General features: G+C 40.0%; 1 protein-coding gene across 2 annotated transcripts in view; it reads right to left on the reverse strand.

The window, feature by feature from the left end:
- The window catches only part of LOC127628510 (basement membrane-specific heparan sulfate proteoglycan core protein-like), a 175,261-nt gene that overhangs the window by 87,673 nt on the left and 66,279 nt on the right, over nucleotides 1-21,309 (reverse strand). Inside the window, exons 4-28 of one of the 2 annotated variants that reach the window (XM_052105297.1) lie at nucleotides 21,165-21,274; nucleotides 20,853-20,911; nucleotides 20,330-20,490; nucleotides 19,490-19,528; nucleotides 18,821-18,949; nucleotides 18,351-18,524; nucleotides 17,505-17,624; nucleotides 17,159-17,290; nucleotides 14,738-14,882; nucleotides 13,784-13,941; nucleotides 12,755-12,895; nucleotides 12,378-12,544; nucleotides 11,878-12,057; nucleotides 11,479-11,675; nucleotides 6,375-6,519; nucleotides 6,135-6,262; nucleotides 5,796-5,882; nucleotides 5,607-5,668; nucleotides 4,502-4,563; nucleotides 4,252-4,392; nucleotides 2,010-2,183; nucleotides 1,680-1,859; nucleotides 1,390-1,508; nucleotides 1,110-1,221; nucleotides 179-289 (exon numbers count right to left, since the gene is read on the reverse strand). In XM_052105297.1, coding sequence (XP_051961257.1) covers nucleotides 179-289; nucleotides 1,110-1,221; nucleotides 1,390-1,508; nucleotides 1,680-1,859; nucleotides 2,010-2,183; nucleotides 4,252-4,392; nucleotides 4,502-4,563; nucleotides 5,607-5,668; nucleotides 5,796-5,882; nucleotides 6,135-6,262; nucleotides 6,375-6,519; nucleotides 11,479-11,675; nucleotides 11,878-12,057; nucleotides 12,378-12,544; nucleotides 12,755-12,895; nucleotides 13,784-13,941; nucleotides 14,738-14,882; nucleotides 17,159-17,290; nucleotides 17,505-17,624; nucleotides 18,351-18,524; nucleotides 18,821-18,949; nucleotides 19,490-19,528; nucleotides 20,330-20,490; nucleotides 20,853-20,911; nucleotides 21,165-21,274 — 3,233 coding nt within the window. Of the gene's footprint in view, nucleotides 1-178; nucleotides 290-1,109; nucleotides 1,222-1,389; nucleotides 1,509-1,679; nucleotides 1,860-2,009; nucleotides 2,184-4,251; nucleotides 4,393-4,501; nucleotides 4,564-5,606; nucleotides 5,669-5,795; nucleotides 5,883-6,134; nucleotides 6,263-6,374; nucleotides 6,520-11,478; nucleotides 11,676-11,877; nucleotides 12,058-12,377; nucleotides 12,545-12,754; nucleotides 12,926-13,783; nucleotides 13,942-14,737; nucleotides 14,883-17,158; nucleotides 17,291-17,504; nucleotides 17,625-18,350; nucleotides 18,525-18,820; nucleotides 18,950-19,489; nucleotides 19,529-20,329; nucleotides 20,491-20,852; nucleotides 20,912-21,164; nucleotides 21,275-21,309 lie in introns of both variants that reach the window. The other variant, XM_052105298.1, reaches the window with a different exon arrangement.

The raw sequence follows: 21,309 nt of genomic DNA on the forward strand, positions 1-21,309 counted from the left end.
GTGGATCGAATCGAAATCGCACCGTGGCAGACTTTGAGGAATTGGCAAACATCGGATCGCTGGCAAAGAGAATCAATATAAGATTGTATTGTGATGAAACTTTCTATTTACACCCCTAATCATTACTACATATAATATACAGGGATACATAGCAACTACAATGGACATTTTTACTCACCAGGCACTCTCCTGTCTCTGAATCACAGCCACTGGCATGCCCATGGCAGTCACACTTCTCACAGGTGCCAAGATATAGTCCAGGTGTACGGGTGTAGCCAACATCACAATCCTGCAAACAATGGAGGTAAGAGGTGACTCGGTTCATATGATAGGTGTGTATGCTGATGCTGTGCAACTCTGCAAACTTTGCTATTGAAAGCAAATTTAAAGTAATTGACACAGAGCTTTAGCGCTATAAAATGTTCCATGAGTTGCTAATAACAACTATTTATACATCAAGAAAAATAAAAAAGGCTTGTTATAAACCTTGACAGGTTATCAGAATTTCAGACCAACATGTAAGCTGGTAAAAGTGGTTGTTTTGCACTGACTTGCAGACACATGTTTGCACAGAATGAATGTTGGTGTCATAGGTTAAGCTATTTGAGCAGGGCGCAACAACAAGGATATTTGTTGCTGGCACACCAGAAAAACAACGTATCAATTACATTTTTTAGCAACATGTTTCTAAAGACAAATTAAGGTTTTAAATATGCAATAACAGCTGGAAATAATACAGATACTATGTAATTCTTTTAAGAGTTAATTCATAAACAACTTTTCAACGTCCAATGAAAAACATTACTGATTGAATGTACTTTTCAACCCAAAAATATCACAAGTCATTCTCACAATCCTCATCTTTATCAGCCCGCTACATAATTTTAACTTGGCAACCAGTTTAAATCTGCAGATTATGTGCAACAATGTTCAAAACATCACAGAAAACCAAAATGTTTAAAAGGATTGTTCACCCCCAAGGCATAGTTCTGTAATGTGAACTGTCCATTCTAATTTGTAATTCATAAAAACATAAGATTTAGTAACATCATAGAAATGTCTCTACAGTGCTAGTGACAGTTCCGTCATTTTGCCCTAAATATATATACCTGGCAGGAAGGTCCTGTATATCCCTGAGGGCAGGCGCACTCTTCCACTTCCAGCGCCCTGTCATTTCCTGTAGATTGCGGCACTGCAATGTCCATTTGGATATTGGAGATACTAAACAACAGAGATTTAGATTAAACACTAATTCACAGTTTTTACCAAAAAATCAATAAAGTTAAGGGACAGATAAGATATAATAGGATAATGTGATGCCATCTAGAGGGTGCATGAAGGACATCAAAAATCAAAGTGTAAAGATTGTGTATGGGAAAGCATAAATACCTGCTCTCAGCCATATTGTCTGCATAAGTGGCTCTGATCATGAAGACACTGACATCAGCCAGAGCCATCAGAAGGTGCTCTCGGGTACAGGGCTGTCCATCAGCCCGTCTCCATGCAGCCTGTGAGGATTACAAGCAGTGAGTTGAAATAAAATGGCTGAAATAAGTGGATTACATGAACACCAGCTATAATAAATGTTCTGTAATATATATATCTAAAATATAATTTATATACGTATTATAGTTTATTCATATGTGTATATATAATATTTATATATACTGCAAACACACCTCTCTAAAAGACACCGTGATAGTGGCTAGTTCTCTAGGAAGTGGTTTGATCTGGGAATAATGCTCCAAGAAGATGCCGTTGCCTTGGAGAACCACATCTGGCTGTTCATCAATTACCAGGGAACGTGCTTGCGGCTCATAACGCAGCCTGTACTGCAGCTCTCCACCATATGCTGAAATCTTTACACAGGAAAGCAAAACACATTTTAAAAAACAGTGCAATGACATGTGGCAGTCAGACAAGATCCTAATTCTTACACTTTCTATGTCATATTACTTGACACAGGTCAAAGTGCAAACATGGAACCACATCATATGGAATGCTCTCACCTTGTCACCTCTGAAATTCTCAGGCAGGACCCAGTAGTAGATTTCATTGGGGATACTGGAGAAGGATCGGTAGACCACCTCTGCACTGGCTCTCTGGGTGATGCCCTCAGTGATGGTTTGAGTGTTGGCGGCATTGGAAAGGGTGAAGAGCTGGCCGTTGACACCACCTCTCACCTTTATGTTAACCAAGAGACAAGTGTAAAGCACACATTAATACAATACACATTTATTTATGACCAAAGTGCTTTACAGGTAAAACACTGTTAAACTTGCTGAGAATAAAAAAGGAACTTTATATACAGTATATATATATATGAATATATATATTCATACATACTGGCGGCCAAATGTTTGGAAAGATTTACAGATTTTGCTGTTTCAGAAGGAAATTGACACTGTAATTCACCAGTGGCATTCAACTGATCACAAAGTATAGTCAGGACATTGCTGATGTAAAAAAAACAGCACCTACGCTATTTGAAAAATACATTTTTGATCAAATCTTGACAGGCACAATTTCCAGCACCCATCACTCCAAAACCTTCTCACACACCTTACAGTCTAGCTGATCCCATAAAATTAACCCCTTAATGGGGTTAAGATCCATAACACTCTTTTCCAATTATCTGTTATCCAGTGTCTGTGTTTATTTTCCCACTCTAAACTTTTCTTTTTGTTTTTCTGTTTCTGTTTCAAAAGTGCCTTTTTCTTTGAAATTCTTCCCATAAGGCCTGCACCCCTGAGTCTTCTCTTTACTGTTGTACATGAAACTGGAGTTGAGCGGGTAGAATTAAATGAAGCTGTCAGCTGAGGACATGTGAGGTGCCTATTTTTCAAACCAGAGACTCTGATGTGCTTATCCTCTTGTTTAGTTGTGACCTTCCACATCTCTTTCCTTATTAGAGCCAGTTGTCATTTGTCTTTGAAGACTGTAGTGTACATCTTTGTATGAAATCTTCAGTTTTTTGGCAATTTCAAGCATTTAATAGCTTTCATTCTTTCAAGGATGAGCTGTTTTTTACATCAGTAATGTCCTGACTACCCTTGTAATCAATCAGCTGAATGCCATTTTGGTGAATTAAAGTACAAATTTCCTTCCAAAACAGCAAACTTTTGTCTGGCAGTGTATATATATATATATACACTCGCCTAAAGGATTATTAGGAACACCATACTAATACTGTGTTTGACCCCCTTTCGCCTTCAGAACTGCCTTAATTCTACGTGGCATTGATTCAACAAGGTGCTGAAAGCATTCTTTAGAAATGTTGGCCCATATTGATAGGATAGCATCTTGCAGTTGATGGAGATTTGTGGGATGCACATCCAGGGCACGAAGCTCCCATTCCACCACATCCCAAAGATGCTCTATTGGGTTGAGATCTGGTGACTGTGGGGGCCATTTTAGTACACTGAACTCATTGTCATGTTCAAGAAACCAATTTGAAATGATTCGAGCTTTGTGACATGGTGCATTATCCTGCTGGAAGTAGCCATCAGAGGATGGGTACATGGTGGCCATAAAGGGATGAACATGGTCAGAAACAATGCTCAGGTAGGCCGTGGCATTTAAACGATGCCCAATTGGCACTAAGGGGCCTAAAGTGTGCCAAGAAAACATCCCGCACACCATTACACCACCACCAGCAGCCTGCACAGTGGTAACAAGGCACGATGGATCCATGTTCTCATTCTGTTTACGCCAAATTCTGACTCTACCATCTGAATGTCTCAACAGAAATCGAGACTCATCAGACCAGGCAACATTTTTCCAGTCTTCAACTGTCCAATTTTGGTGAGCTCTTGCAAATTGTAGCCTCTTTTTCCTATTTGTAGTGGAGATGAGTGGTACCCGGTGGGGTCTTCTGCTGTTGTAGCCCATCTGCCTCAAGGTTGTGCGTGTTGTGGCTTCACAAATGCTTTGCTACATACCTCGGTTGTAACGAGTGGTTATTTCAGGCAAAGTTGCTCTTCTATCAGCTTGAATCAGTCAGCCCATTCTCCTCTGACCTCTAGCATCAACAAGGCATTTTCACCCACAGGACTGCCGCATACTGGATGTTTTTCCCTTTTCACACCATTCTTTGTAAACCCTAGAAATGGTTGTGCGTGAAAATCCCAGTAACTGAGCAGATTGTGAAATACTCAGACCGGCCCGTCTGGCACCAACAACCATGTGCACAATTCATTCTTGGTGAACTCATCCCTTAGAGCATTTATAGAGGATGCGAGACCGGCTCACCTGTTCTCTACTCCAGGTAGAACTGGCACACTGTTTAGTCACTCCCATACAGAAACACTGCAAGCAGCCATCAGAATTATCAGCTGCCAGATGAAAGGCGCCAATCTTACACTCGTCACATAGAGCACCAACCACATTGGCCTGCAGCACAGAAGATCAAGTAGTGTTTGAACATAAACATTTATGTTCTACTAAAATTATGTGGTTACAATATTAAATGCTGCAGGGAAACAGTAGTGAAGTGTAATACCTTGCAATAGCATGGTTTGCTGATGAGGTTGATCGTTCCTCTGTTATCGCACTTGGAACTCACTGAACAGGGATACAAACACCATATGGTTCACAATTACACCTGGACATCCTGGTCCTAAACAGCTGGAATTCTAGAATACACTACCCTTGACTTTAATGTGACTTAAAGGAATTGTTCACCTAAAAATGAAAATATCATTTACTCAACCTCATGCCATCAAAGATGTGTATGAAGTTCTTTCTTTTGCTGAACACAAATTAAGATTTTTAGAAGAATATCTCAGCTCTGTTGGTCCATACAATGAAAGTGAATGGTGGCCAGAACTTTGAAGCTACAAAAATCACATAAAGGAAGCATTAAATTAATCCATACGACTCCAATTGATTAATGTATGTCTTCAGAAGCGATACGATAGGTGTAGGTGATAAACAGTCCAGTGCTTAAGTCCTTTTACCAATAAATTCTCCTCCCTGCACAGTATGCACAAAGAATACAAATCACTAAAAACAAAAAGAAAAACTCATAGAAGAGACAAAAGCGCTTAAGAGAACTGGTGAAATTAGACATTTATAGTAAAAAAAGGACTTAAATATTGATCTGTTTCACACCCACAACTATTATATCACTTCATAAAATGAATTTAACCACTGGAGTACTTGGAATTACATTTATGTTGGATTTATGCACTTTTTGGAATTTATTTCAGAAATCTTTGTTTGTGTTCAGCAGAAGTCATCATACACATCTGGGATGGCATGAGGGTGAGTAAATGATGAGAGAATTTTTATTTTTGGTTGAACTATTCATTTAAATTGAAGAAATAGCAGGTAAAAAATATATCCAAAGCCAATCATATAAATCTTGCAATTAAGGATGTGAGCACATATATTAAGGATTTGGAGGAGGAGCAAATGAAATAATTTAAGTCAGAATCAGCCATTGAAAACATATTGTTCTAAAAGTTGTCTCCCTTCTATGTTCAAAGTCGTTGTTAACCTGCCTGACAACAATTCCAAAATTTCATATTTCATTTGCAATGAAATTCCAAAATCATTGCATAAATTATTTACTACAGTTCTAAGTGAAAAAGAGGAAGACTTACGGCGATTAAGAATACATTCACCATTAGGCTGAAGAGGGTTGCCAACATATCCTGGAGCACATCTATAAAGGAAATAAACATGATGACATGCAGTATATCTCGTAGACATATACATGCAACAAATAAACACCAAATAAGCAAAGTGTTGTATTACGATTGGACATATACAGAACAGTGCTTTTCCCTTACTTCTCACAACGTTGCCCAGTGTAACCAGGTCTGCAGTTATCACATGTTGCCTGATTGTCATAGCCCAGAAAGCAAGTATCGGAAAAGCTTTGAACAGAACATTTTACATTTAAATGTATGCATTTGGCAGAAACTTTTATACAAAGTGACTTACAGTGCATTCAACTTACAATGTATGATATTCTTTCCTCTGTTGAATGTTAGTCTCAGTCACCATTCACTTTCATTGAATGGAAAAAGATTAAATGCAAGTAAATCGTGACTAAGGCTGTCATTCTGCCAAACTTCTGTTCCATAGAAGAAAGCAAGTAATACAGTTGTCTGATTATATATCCTTACCGGCGAGATGTCTCTGTATATGGACAAGGACATGGCTTGCAGTCATCATATCGTCCTCGACTCGGGTCACCGAAGTAGCCAGGCTTGCATTTGTTGCACTGAGGCCCTTCTGTGTTGTGCTGACAACTCTGTCACATGACACTTTCACTTTAGTGTGTTGCGTACAACAATGTACTAGCTTAGACAGTGTATTAGTTATCTAAATAATGTATTTATAATGCTCAATAAACCAGTCCTCACCAGACAGTGCCCACTAATAGGGTCACAGGCACTGGCATGGCCATTGCAGTTGCAGCCAGCGCAGGTGCCCAGGAAGATTCCAGGTACCCGTTCAAAACCAGGTGAGCAAGTCTCACAGGAAAGTCCTGAGTACCCCGGTGGACATCTGTGTGGGACAACAACCAGCAGACCATCAACAATGTGCACACCTCAACACTTTCACACTGAATTCCCGACTAAAACTAGCAGTTTAGCATCTGCGCACTTGCACAACTAGCACACCTGCGTCATTTTTTCAATAAAAATATCTAAGCATCCTTAATCAAGATAAATTCACATGATAAGCCAAACTGAGTAGAATATTAAAGGAATAGTTTACACAAAAATGAAAATTCTCTCATTATTTACTCACCCTCATGCCATCCCAGATCTGTATGACTTTCTTTCTTCTACTGAACTCAAATGTAAGTTTTTAAAAGAATATTTAAGCTCTGTCAGTCCATTCAATGCAAGTGAATGGTGACCAGAACTTTGAAGGTCCAAAAGGCAGTGGTTAAGCCAATCTTCTGAAGCAATATGATTAGTGTGGGTGAAAAACAGATACAATTTTTAAGTATTTTTTTTTAACTCTAAATCCACAATTTCACTTCCACTTTCACATTCAACCACCTTCTGGTTGGGGCTGGTCAAAGGTGGAGATTAATAGTAAAAAAGGACTTAAATATTTATCTGTTTCTCACCCACACCTATCATACTCCACCTTCAGAAGAAATGTATTTAACCACTGGAGTCTTATGGATTACTTCTATTCTGTCTTTATGTCCTTTTCGGAACTTCTGGTCACCATTCACTTGCATTGTGAGTGCCTACATAGCTGAGATTTTCTTCTAAAAATCTTCATTCGTGTTCTGCCAAAGAAAAGTCATACATATGGGATTTATATGCTTTTTTTGGGTAACACTTTACAATAAGTTTCCATTTGTTAACATTAACTACATTAGCTAGACTGCCTAACAATGAACAAAACCTTTACAGTATTTATTAATATTGGTTAGTGCTCAGACTGTCTGCAATAGGCTGAGAGAGGCTGGACTAAGGGCTTGTAGGCCTGTTGTAAAGCAGGTCCTTACCAGACATCACTGGCAACAACGTTTCCTATGGGCACAAACCCACTTTTGCTGGACCAGACAAGACTGGCAAAAAGTGCTCTTCACTGATGAGTAGCAGATTTGTCTCACCAGGGGTGATGGTCGGTGTAACAAAGAAGGGAACTGGGAGCTGGATTCTTCAATCACAGGTAGGGAACTTTTAATTAACCACTTTTCTGCTTTACAGCTTCACATAACACATCAGCTTCACAATAACACATCAGCTTCACAGTAAGGCTCTCGACCCAGTCTCTCTCTCTCTCTCGATCGTGGTCCTTCTATGCCACACTCCCCAATCTCACTACAATTAGAGACAGGTGTTAGCCATATTTGGCTCAGGTGTATGCACTCTTAACGTTCTCTCTGTCCCGATGGAGCCTCGACCACGCCCACGCTGCCACATATCCCCACTGCACGACTCAGGCCGGGGAGACATCTGGACTGCCTACCACTCCCCACCCATTTCTGGACAGGAAGTCGGCGACAGCTCTCTGCGCTCCCGGTCTGTGGACCACCTTGAATTTAATGGTTCAATGGGTCTTTTGTGGTGGCCAGTGGATTTAACAGCTGACATTTGCAGCATGCCATCCGCCAATGCCCGGCCAATAAAAACGGGATATTAGACGGTTCAGTGTCTTATCTTTCCCCTAAGTGACCTGCCATCGGATTATAATGAGCCGCTTGGAACACCATTTCCCGACGGCTCCACGGTATTAAGAGCTGGGATGTATCTTCCTTTGTTTTAGTATCCTGCGTCACTCTATACAGCCGCTCATTTATAATTGTGAAATAGGGATATGAAAGCGTTACATTTGGCTGGAGTTGTTGACCATCGATCACTGCTCTAAAGGGAAATCCCCTTCAGGAATTCCCCCGAGGATGGGAGGGGCAGCAGCCTCTCCCCCCTCACGTCATCCTGATGTGGAGCAGACGAAGATGCCTCCGGCTCCGCCTCACCTGCCAGAGTATCACACATTTCACATCTCGTCGCTTTTGTGCAGGACCCGTCCATACATATTCCCTTTGATACATTTCTAAATTCAGGCCAATTAGTCCCCAAAATCAGCAGATGGGTGAGGCGGGAACTAACTGCAGCCTCCACTTTATGCTTTGTTCCCCTAAATTTAATAACAAGGGTCACCATAGGCGAGTTGTGAATATCTCCATGAACACTTTTAGTTGTGTCCAGAGCCTCCTGTTGAACCAAGTATTGGTGGATAGTGGTCTGGTTACAACCCATGTCCAACAAGGCTTGGTGTGTACTCCCCTTGATTCTTACTGGTATCCTGTACCCTCCGTCCGGATCGGGGGCAGCCTGTGGTGTGTCGGCAATCTGGACTACAGTTCCCAGCTCCATCACAAGATGATCCATCCACACTGATCCAGGAAGTGTTCCAGATCCCTGCAATGCCAGCAGGCCGGTCCAGGCACTACACTCGCACTTGTGGGGGCAGGTACATCTGCCTGAGGAGAAGAGTGGGTAGACCTTGAAGTTGCTGGAAAAGGGATAAACCGGTCCAAATGCGGAAGTGTGCATTTGAGAGTGGAGTGGAAAGAGACGGGAGAAAACACAGGATGAGGGGAGAGAGAGAGAGGGCTCCTCCGCGCTTGGGCATGCCACCATATGGTCCTCCGCCAGCTGGACTGCTTCCTCCAGTGACGCCGGGCGATGGCACTGGACCCACTCCACTGTCCCTTCTGGAAGCTGGTGGATCAGCTGTTCCAGCACCACTTGGTCGATCACTCCCTCAATGTCACTGTCCCCTGCCAGTAACCATTTCTGACAGGCGTCACGGAGACGTTGAGAGAAGGCAAAAGGGCGGCCGGTCCTCTCCAACTCCATTGACCAGAAGAGCTGGCTGTGTTGTTCTGGGCTCTGATCAACCAGCTGCAGGATGTTTTTCTTCAAAACGTTGTAGGCCAGGAGACTAGCTGCCGGCAGTTGTTGAGCTGTGAGCTGGGCCTCCCCGGACAGCAAAGGTATAAGCCGGGCCACCCACTGAGCAAGTTGCCAACGCCAGATCTCGGCGGTCTGCTCGAACAGGTCGAGGAAGGCTTGGGGTCATCATCCGCGGCCATCTTCATAAGTAAGGGTGGGTGCAAGGGACTAGTGTTGTCCGGGGTTGTAGACGGGGCTTTCTCCTTGCTGAGGAGGCTGAGGATTGCCTGTCAGTCCTGAGCTCAAGGAAAGCCTGTTGGTGGGAGTGATGTAGGTTGGTGAGGAACTTGATGATGTCGGACAGCGGAAAGAACTCCATGGGGTGTGAATTCTTGAAATCATGACCCAGTCTCTCTCTCTCGATCTGGCGCTGGCTTGGTCCTTGAATGCACCCTTACCACTCTCTCCCAAAGTACCGTCGACCGTGCCCCCACTGCCATAGCTGGACTTGCGTTTATCGTCGAAGGAATGAGCATTACCCTGAGGCCTGTACTCTGTAGCGGGACCGATTTGGAGGTGGAGAGTCCATCGTGGTCTAGGGCAGTGTGTCACAGTATCTTTGGACTGAGCTTGTTGTCATTGCAGGAAATCTCAATGCTGTGTGTTACAGGGAAGACATCCTTCTCTGAGTTTATTTACCTCATTCATTGAAATAAATAATGCTTTTAAAGAATTATATCTTGATCTCTATAGTTTCATGTCTTTGTCTACTGATGAGGATATTTGAAACTTTGTGGAACCATTAGAACATCCTAAACTGATGGCTGAGCAAAAACCTTGGATAACCTTGGAGGAGCTTGGCAAGGTAATTAAGGCCTTGCCTACAGGCAAGGCTTCAGGGCCAGATGGCTTTGCTGCTGAATTTTTTAGATCTGATGCTACAAAACTAGTTCCACTTTTGCTACAAGTTTATATGGAATCATTAAAGAATGGAAAACTTCCACCAACCATGATGCAAGACCGGATCGGTCTGATTCTTTAAAAGGACAAAGATCCAAGTGTGTAAGAGTTACCGTCCAATTTTCCTGATCCAGCTAGACTTTAAAATATTGTAAAAAATGTTGGCTAATCGATTAAGTAATGACATCTATTATACATATAGATCAGGTGGGGTTTATTCAGGGCCGTAGCTCTTCTGATAACATTATACGTTTCATCAATATCATGTGGTCAGTGGTGAACGATCAGACTCCGATCGCTGCCATCTCACTTGACGCCAAAAAGGCATTTGATATTGTAGAATGGGATTAGAATTTTAAGATTTTGGAAATGTATGAGTTCGGGAATACTTTTATTGTATGAATTAAGTTACTTTATAGACGCCTGGTAGCAGCAGTACAAATTAATTCATTAATTTCAGATTATTTTCCTCTGGATAGGGGCCTGGCAGGGTTGCCCTCTTTCCCAATTATTGTTCTGTCTTGCCATATAACCATTAGCAACCACGATAAGAAAGGTGTATGATTTTCCAGGGTGGTGGCAGAAGGTGTGGCACATAAGCTTTTGCTTTACACAGATCATATTTTATCTATACCTTGCCTCCACAGAATTATTAATACCTTTTTTAAGTTCTTGGGATACAGAGTTATTTGGTCTAAATCCGAAGCTTTGGCTCTGACAGCATACTGCCCGGTAACGGCTTATTAGCCAGGCGCCTTCCAGTGGCCCGAACAGGGCATTAAGTATTTTGGTATTTTATTCCCAGCAAATTTGAGTGATTTAGTGAGAGTTATTTTTTACCCTTTATTAAAAGGTTTTTCGAGCGATAAGGGCAGGTGGGCTTCATTACATTTAAATTACATTTATCTATGATTGGGAAGGTTAATGTTATTAAAATTAATTGTAATCCAAAATTCAACTGCCTGCTACAGTCTCTCCCTGTAGATGTCCCCCTCTCTTATTTCAAACAATTTGATAGCGTAGCGAAGTCCTTCGTTTAGTATGGTAAACGTCCCAGATTACATTTCAGTAAGTTGCATAGGTTTGTAACCCTTTATTAATTTAGCACACTACACAAGTAACACTCAAGCACACTAACCTGCATTCCTCCACGTCTTTCGGGTTCCCCTGCACACTGAACTCCTTCGTGGTGGTATCCATGCTGATGTCACTCAGGCCAACACTGGCCATGTGGTTGTCATAAATGGTGCGAATGTGGATGTGCTCCAGATTGGTCAGAGTCATCATGAGGTCATCACGAGTCACTACCAATCCTGAAGAGTGCTGCCAGTTTTCCTGAGACACAGAAAGGTGAACAACTTATCATAACAAACCAAATAAAGTAAGCATTAATTAACAATCAAATTGGAACAATCACTGATTTGAAATCTCAATGTTTTGTTGTACTGCATTATTTATGGTTGACATGGATTCCAATTTTTTCATGATGTTGGTTGTGATTGAATAAATAATACTTTGTGAAATTGTGTACAAATACCTCTGTAAATTTGATGTCTCTATGGTTGATGGTGTCAGGTAAAGTGGGGTTTCCTCTGCGGTAAATCAGTCTCTGTCTATTGCCACTCAGCACAACATCAGGGTTCTCCTTTGGTTCCGAAGCACCTTGCTGCAGTGAGTAACTCACCTTATACTTCAGGTAACCTCCATATGTGTCAACCTATTCAACACAGACATGTCCTTCATCTTGACATTCCTGAAGGAATCATTCAGATTGGTTTGTGAATCGGATCAACTGATATGTTAAAAAGATCTGACCGAAAAGAACATTTCATTCCAATATCAGAAATCGCAGATGTGAAGATTTTCAGTGAATAACAATTGAAATTTCTGTCTAATTTGCACCCAAAGCTATTGAATGGCCTCAGAAGACTTTAAATATTGCATAATTTATAGAAAGTTAAAATAGGGAGCACTTCATTGGCAATAACATTATCTACAGTATATTTGTAGGTGCAATATTGTGAAGGGGAGGAAAACCTTGTTGCCCAGGAACTGGCGAGGCAGAGACCAATAAGAGTCTTGATCAAGGAAGCGGCGAGATAGATCCACTAGTTTGAACTCCTCACTCTGTGGATAGATCAACATCTGAGTGGAGGAGAGAGATGGAGGAGTGCCAGGCCGACTAGGAAACGTCACATTGACTCCTGTGGAGAAGGAAAGAGAGACAGACAGACAGACAAAGATACATGATAAACTGTTAAATTTGCAATATCCACAGTAACAACTTAACTTAAATAATAACTTGTATAAATCATGAACAAACATTATATACTGTAGCAAATGTATTATAAAAAAATGAGACTTCATACAATAAACTTAAATGCAAAGAGCAGGACTATTAATAATGTGGGTACCTTTGAAGTCCTCCTCCTCCGTAAAGCGCAGTGTGATCTGGCTGCGGTAGCGACTGGTGCTCTGACAGTTCTTAGTGATGCCAAAACAGAAGCAGGGCATACAACGCCCACCCACACTAAAGTGTCCATCATGACAGTTACCTGATAACACGTACAGAGAGGATGACACAACTGGACAAGACCAACATGAAAGAAAAAGGATGGTAAGATTGTCACCGTCAGGTCTGAGATGCCAGTCATCACACTACAATGACATAACATGCAGTCATAGAAATAGAACAGCATGGATGAACTTTGTCTCACAAATGAAAGGCATCTATGATGTAATGACATGTTTATAGGGCTCTTTGGAAAGAAAACATCAGCCAAGAACAAATATACAGTATTATTATTGTCTGTTGGCTATGGACAACATGGCAACCGACTTTTATGTGACAGTTTGAGTTGTGATTACTGGATCCAGAATTGTAATAGAAATAATTTAAAAGAGATTGCACTCACAGAAGCTAGCTGAGGGCATATTTAAGAGCTCAGCAGAACTAAAATAATATAAATAAATTCACTATAGATGTTTATTCAATAATTATTTTAATATTTAACATATTTTGAGATCTTTTCCAGGACTGAAAATTGTAATTATTAATATTCCCTGATATTTCCAAGTTTTCCATGAAGTTTAGTATTTGGTTAGTTGATGCATAAAATTTTTTAAAACCAACATCAAGATTTTACACTAATACTTATACAAAAGTATAGATAAATTGTGTATTTTACTGTAGATGCTGAATGGCCCTGACAAATTAATTTGTAAAATTAAAATATTTCAAGCAGTCCAAGTTAATGTGGTCATAAAAATGGCACATATAATCATAAAAGAATGCTGTTTAAAACTGCTTTAGTGAATGTCACATCGCATATTAGACTTCATGTCAACTACCCATTTACATACAGCAAAATGCCTAAATGAAACATCTAAACTAAGGTTTTCATGAACACGAACAATGCACCATATGGAGCAAGGTGCTGTACCTGGGTTCGGTCTCTGAGAGAGACTGAGCACTCCATCAGGAATGGCAAATACTAGGCCTTTAGCATTGATGGCCTCACAGGTGTACGCCCCTTGGTCTCCTTCCTTTACATCACGGATGATAAGTGTTCCTCTGCCATTCTCACTGCTCATTGTGAATCTGTCAATAACAGACTTTCTTATATGCTTGTAATTTCATGCACAGTACTCAGTACTAAGTTTTTTTTATAACAGAGTACTATTTGCACTAGGTGTAAATAGCACCTGCCACACAGCCCTATTATTTGCACTCCAATAGTCTGGTAGAAACACTGAAATTAAAGACAAAATCTGCCCCCAAGTGTCACTTCAATGGCGTGGTGTGACAAGATGCTGTGGATATTTTTCTCCACTCATGCTACTCGCCGCGATCCACTCAAAACTTACCATGCACCCCATTGAGAGCAAGAACCACTCATCACAACCACAAGGAGGTTACCCCATGTGACTCTACCCTCCCTAGCAACCAGGCCAATTTGGTTGCTTAGGAGACCTGTCTGGAGTCACTCAGCACACCCTGGATTCGAACTCGTAACTTCAGGTGTGATAGTCAGCGTCAATTCTCGCTGAACTATCCAGGCCTGCTTGCTTTAACTAATGTTAATGAATGGAACCTTATTATTAAGTGTTAATGAAATACCAAATATAAATGATGCACAAATATAGCAAATTTGTCTAAAGGTGAAGTTTGTAACTTCAAACGGCAACAAAAAGAATAGCAAAAATAACAGTGTTTTCAAAAAGGTTTCTCCAAACAGGACTTTACTGACATGAGTTTCATAAAATTAGCTATTTATTAGATAGATAGATTAGATAGATTACATTTTGCCATGGGCGTCTTGATAATTAAAAACTTTGTCGGTGATGCTTGATGTACTGTAAGCAAAATTACATATTAAGCCTACACAGTAACCTACCTGCTATTGGCTGGTATGTGTCCCCAATTAAGTCGCCATGTGATGATGGGGGTGGGCACACCAATGGCAGCACAAGTGAATGTGACGGTGTCCCCCCGTGCTGCTATAATGGACTCTTCCGGTGACATGGTTACAGAAGGAGGTGCTTAAATGTAAATAGAGTGAACAATCTGATCAATAATTTCATCACAATATTCAGCTGTTCAAAATACACATGATAACATACTCAGAAAGACAAATGGACACAAGAGATCAGACACACACATACACCCACACAGCAAATCTTTTATTCTATACTGGCAACCTGAGTCATTAAAAGTTTTATTTGGCAGATTGAATCAGTGAGATCAGCAATCCAGATCCAGAGAGACTGGAATAATGATTTAATTATACACTTTACGTTAAGATTATATATGTTATGCACGTGCATGTGTAACGTGTATTACATTCCAAATTAGGTTTCAAGAAATAACAATTCATATTTTTTCACACATTTGTTCATCTTGGAATTCTTGGTTAATGTTAATTTATTCATACAATATTGTTCATTATTAGCTCTTAATGATGTTATATTACTATTTTTTTTTATATATTAAATTGTATTAGTGTATATAGAAATTGACATATACCATGATTAAAAATGGTGTAAAAATATTGTTAATTTTTCACATTAATTAATTGTGCAATGTTAATGTATATACGTAACCTAACCTAACTGTTACAAGTTAAAGATGCATTTAATAAAAATTAATGAAACTATACCATGGATAGACTTCCTAAATGGAAATATTATCATGCACTTTCTCAACTACTCCTAAACTAACTTCTCTTCACTAAATATTAAGAAAACTTCCCTCTTTGTTCTCTTTCTCTGGCTCTTGTTGTCTTCACTGGTGATTGAAATCTTAGTACAAAAGATAGGATTTATTTATTTGTTGCAAATATCACTCCATGTTGCTGTAATTCGCTATCATTATAGGGCTTCATTTAACGTATTCTTGGTTCAAACTGTGCATTTGTGAGTAGGGTTGTTTCTTACAAAATTTACATCAGGATATTTAAAAAAGGAAGATTAGTTGATTTTATTTACTCATTATTCTTAATAATGTTATACTACGATGGCGTTTTGGTGTCACGTAAAAAAAAAATATACGATTTAGAGAATGCAGTCATAATATTTTGAGAATAAAGTAAAAATTACGAGAATAAAGTCATAGCATTACGGGATTAATGTCTTAATTTTTTTAGAATATTTTGAGAATAAAGTCAATTTGGCACATCAGCACGAAGTTACTATTAGGATCCAGACACTGCAACGGTTATGAATTTAATTTATTCTGGAGAAAGAACCAGACAGATGTTCACACAGACCCGCTCGGCATGGGTGATGCTTGGGCTGGGTTTTCCGAAGCTCTAATTTAAATATTAGTAGCACATATTTTGTACTTACTACATCCAAAGGTGGTTCTAGAGGGGGTGCCCCCCACTCGCACCACCACAGACTGATCACAGTAGCATGCCCGGCCACCTCGGTGAAAAAATTCTGGCACCGCTCCTGACTACAGCTTGTTTCATAAAATCAACTTTAATCAAGTAGCACGTACCAACAGTACCACCAGTCTGTGGTGGTGTGAGTGGGGGGCACATGCACATGCACACAGCTTTGTTATTAGATCTGTAGTTATTTTTCGTTATTTCAGGAGACAGCATGATTCATACATTCAGATCAAAAGCATTAAGTCAAATACCAGTGGTTAAATCCATATCTTCTTGACCAGCCTTGACAAGTAGGTGGTTGAATGTGAAAGTGAAAGTCACTTCCACACCAGATTGTTAGAGTGAATGGGAAAGTGGCGATTTTCAGTAAAAAAATTACTTAAATATTGAACTGTTTCTCACCCACACCTATCATATCGCTTTAGAATATATAGATTTAACTACTGGAGTCTTACAAATTATTTTTATGCTACCCGTGTGTCTCTTTTAAGTTCTGGACACCATATACTTGCATCATAAGGACCAACTGAGCTGAAATATTATTTAAAAAAACTTTGTGTTGTGCAGAAGAAAGTCATACACATCTTGATTGCATAAGGGTGAGTAAATTATGAGAGAATTTGTATTTTTGGGTGAACTATTCCTTTTGTAAACAGATGATTAAATGATGGAGAGTAAGATTATTACAGTATAACCAGGAAAGTACGCTAGATCACGACAGTCTGCTGCATCTTTCACAACCAAGCAAGATCGGGAATTGCGCTCAGCAATCAGCACAGATTTTTTTAATTGAGTGTTAAAACAAATAAAAGACACTATCATAGGGTGCAATTTGTTTTTAGTGTATTCTAACACAAGGTGTTTGGTATGTTATCATAACAAAATGGCAACTTTTTAAAGATTCATTTAAATACAATTTCTTACAACAGCCATATTCATCAGAGCGGTCAGGGCAGTCCGGCTCCTCGTCACACTGGTAACTGGCAGGAATGCAGGTGCGGTCAGACACACACACAAACTGCTCTGGGGGACATGTGTCCCCTGGACCTTTAGTGGCTGAAGGAACGAGAGAGAAGACTGTTTAAAAATCACATCAGTTATTTGAAGCTAGAGTAAAAAAACGCCACACTGAAAAAAATGGTTATCTGATGTTAACCATTTAGCAATTGTTAATCAACCATTTAGCCATAATTAATATTGGTTAAAAAAATTATTTCCACTCAAATGATTTGGAAATGTAAACTTGGATAGAAGCTTTGGTCTGACATACGGCAGTTCATCTCATCTGAGTTGTCTTGACAGTCATTGTCTCCGTCGCAGCGCCACAGTTTCAGAGCACATCGGCCGTTCTGACACTTAAACTCATTGGGTTCACAGGGAGAAGGTGTTCCTGTGGGTTTACAAGAAAAGCCAAACTATAAATACTGAGAATATACATCTTCACAATGAATCATTCTGACTCATTCATTTAGTTTCAATATGACTTCATTTACACATCTATCTCATTTGATATGAACACATGTGGACAGCGCTTAATAAATTCAGGTATAAACAGGTAATAATTGTAAATTGATCAGTCAAACCACGTTCAGATGCATATCACCACATTGCATTTGTAATGTAAACTCTAATCTATCCTAATGCATACCAGACAACATTAAGGGGCTCCCCTGTCAATCATCCATTGTACTATAACAATGGTTTTCAACTTTGCTGGCTATATTCATATTAAAAGAAAGCAAAGTCCAATCAGATCAAATGAATAAGCACATACATTGCAGTGCACAGGAGTTAATAGAACATCTTCAGTATACCTGATTTCAGCATGCATTGACACAGATTATGTGAAGCACATCCAAAATTGTGTTAATACATCTAACTTGAATAAAACAACTGAGAATTCAGCTTAAAATGTTCAACGTCAAATCACTGACATACTAGTGATGTATGAAGTCGAAAATCAGAGATGTGATCTTTGTGATCAAATACATCAAGACTGATGTTAATAACAAGTATAAACAGGGCCAATGATAAAATGCTCAGTTATAAATAAGTGTGTTTTGGGAGAATTATTTGGTAAAATTAAAGTATTGTAGCAAGTTGCCACTTGTCCTACCACACTTAAACTCATCACTGCCATCGGCACAGTCCAATTCTCCATCACATACATAATCCCGTAATATACATTGTCCGTTCTGACAGGTGGCCTGGTCTGCCCGACAGGGTCCCGTGCCGGGTGGAGTTCTGGTTTTGAGAGGTGTAGGTTGAGTAGGACGTTCAGTTACAACCACTTTAAAAACAAATAAACAAGTGAATAAGACAATGTTTGAATTGGTGGATTGTTAGCATGAGCCTCCATTCACTTACTTTGTATGGAAAAAATAGTAACGTCAACATCGTTCACAAAATCATACGGTTATGGAACGACATGAGGGCGAGTAAATGCAGACAGAATTCGTGGGTGCACAAAACATTAACTATACCGTAAGGTGCATTTATTGATGTTAGCTTGTCTAAAATAAATGAGAAAGTAAAGTTACATATTTCTGTGACAAGGAAGAATTCATCACATGCAATCTCACTCACCACAATGCAGTTCATCACTCATGTCATTGCAGTCAGGCCGTTTGTCACACACATACTCCAGAGGGATGCAGGTCAGCCCATCCTGACACCTGAACTCATCGGACAAACATTCCCTGGGAACGGGCTTCACTGAGGTGGTAGAGACAGAGAGGTATAGAATTCTTTGACCCATTGTATTGAATGCTATTTTAAGAATGTGAGCCAAGACGTTGTACAAGATGCCTTGATAAAACAAAGCCAGTTTTTTACAGCCTCTCATCAAGACACCATGCTTAAATGTTATATCGGTCACTTTGCCTTTTTTTAATTTCTTTTTAATTATGTCCTCTAGAACTTTCATATATGGGTGAAAAGACTTGAGCTGCAAAATCTTGGGGTGCAGATTCTGTCTATGCATCAAACATGTTCAACAAAACAAGATGCAAGGTGCAATTACAGACCCGTCACATTGTCATGCCCAGACTGAATCACACTACAAAAAAGAGCATCACTTCAATCAATGGTGAGCCATGCAAAGCTTTTTCGTTCTTCTCATCGAGGTCAAATCCGAGGGCAAACATGCAGTAAGGTTGCATTCTATGACCAGCCAGTTCATATGCTGAGAATTCTTTTAGACTGCATTCTAATGGCACAAAAGTCTTCATGCGGCAGGCCTGGTTGAGGACCAACCTGGCGACTTGATGGGCTCCACAGATGGGAGAGTATCAGCTATGAACCAGACACAAATATTATCTATTGTATATACTACAATTGCAAGAATAAATTGATTATATTTGTGATGAGGAGGAGGAGGGCAGGGGCGGCCCGTGAGGAGACGCGGCCATCCCTGAATCGGGCTAATCAGACGGGAGGGGGATAAAGACCCCCCCCTGTTCCCAGGCAGACGGCTCCCCTGGCGGATGGCATTGGTTGGATTCCTCGACAGCGCATCCCTCCTCCCTTCTGGGTTTCGGCACCAATGTAACATTATAAGGATGGGCAAGGCAGAGGCGGGAACCGGCTGAACAGTCAACAAAGTTTTATGCAAAACTCAACATAAAACAAACATAAACCATAACACAAACAGACACACAAAACGCGGCCACATGCCTCTCTCTCTCTCTCTCTCTTGGACTTGTGCCTCCGGCTAGTCTTTATCCACCTCCCGGCTGATTAGGCCGATTCAGGGCCAGCGATGTGTCCTCAAAGTCCGGCCCCAACCTCCTCCTCGTCACAATATTATAGTTATTATTATTACTATTACTATTAATAGTTTTATAAAGGTAATTCAAATGCAAATTGTCCGTTCAGTTACATTTCTGTCTCCAGCAGAGTTTTGGAAACAATTATTCAAATAAATATTCAAACTGAATGAAAACAAACTGTGAAAGAATGGTTCATGATGCACAATTTTGCAACTGACTCAAATAGTTGTAAATGTACAACTATTGTAGAATAAGTAACTGTTGCAGTGTCTGACATTATTTACAAATAAATGACAACTACCTCAAATTCACCCCAGAAACGTACCTTCTCCAAGCCGTCTGAACTGAAAGCCCACTATTGAGGTATCATAGGAGGCAATGGTGCCCTCCTTCACCACAGAGTAGAGAACTCCTCTGATCTGTATTTCATTAGAGTTGTAATCAGAGCCAACATCCAGCTCCACAAATACATCTTTCCCAATTTTCCTGCGAGATGTACAAAGATCTCAGTTAATCAAAGGCAAGACGTGTTGATCATGGCGAGTTTAAGGAGGCTGAGGAATTAAAGACCCATTGTCTTTGAGGCCATCAATATGAAAGTAATTTTCATAAAAGTTGACTGAATAAATTTCGTATCTACTTCCGTTGTCCAGCGATTTCAAGGAGAGTTTAAAGGCAAGCAATAAAAAGAGTTGCACCAAAACCAATTCCATAATGCAAAAAGAGTTATGTATTCGATTTTACTGTAGGAATGTCCTAAGGAATATACTGAAACTGACTATGCATTAAAATTATAACATGCATTATTAAATTAGTTTTTTAAGTATGAAATTAAAAAAGGCATTTACTTAATCAGAACCACATTGACAGTCTGGAGTCCTTGTATTCTGTTGTAATCAGACTCGAGCTGTGGAGAAGATAAACACCATTAATCACCACACACTGGCCTTGCATTACAAAGTCATTAGGTCATTGTGTACTACATTGTAGTGTTACAGCTAAATACTGATTTAAACATTAACACAGTACTTACTAAAATTAGGGGAAAGGCATGCAATCAATAACCTGCCCTAATTGGCTGAGCACACCTTTAACAATGTGTTTTGTAACTCAAATGGCAGCCAGTGTTAAGGATATAGACCATGAGTGGAGGCACATACCGTATCAACGACAGCAGCCGAGATCTCCTGGAAAGCAGAAGAGTAGATGTCATCGAGCTCTGGCCCAAACTGGATGGAGTTTGTGAAGTTCACCAGTGCTCGATAGTAGACTAGAAACAAAAGAAGGCCGTAAGACTCAACAACA

The sequence above is a fragment of the Xyrauchen texanus genome, chromosome 35, assembly GCF_025860055.1.
Source record: "Xyrauchen texanus isolate HMW12.3.18 chromosome 35, RBS_HiC_50CHRs, whole genome shotgun sequence".
Classification (NCBI taxonomy): Eukaryota; Metazoa; Chordata; class Actinopteri; order Cypriniformes; family Catostomidae; genus Xyrauchen; species Xyrauchen texanus.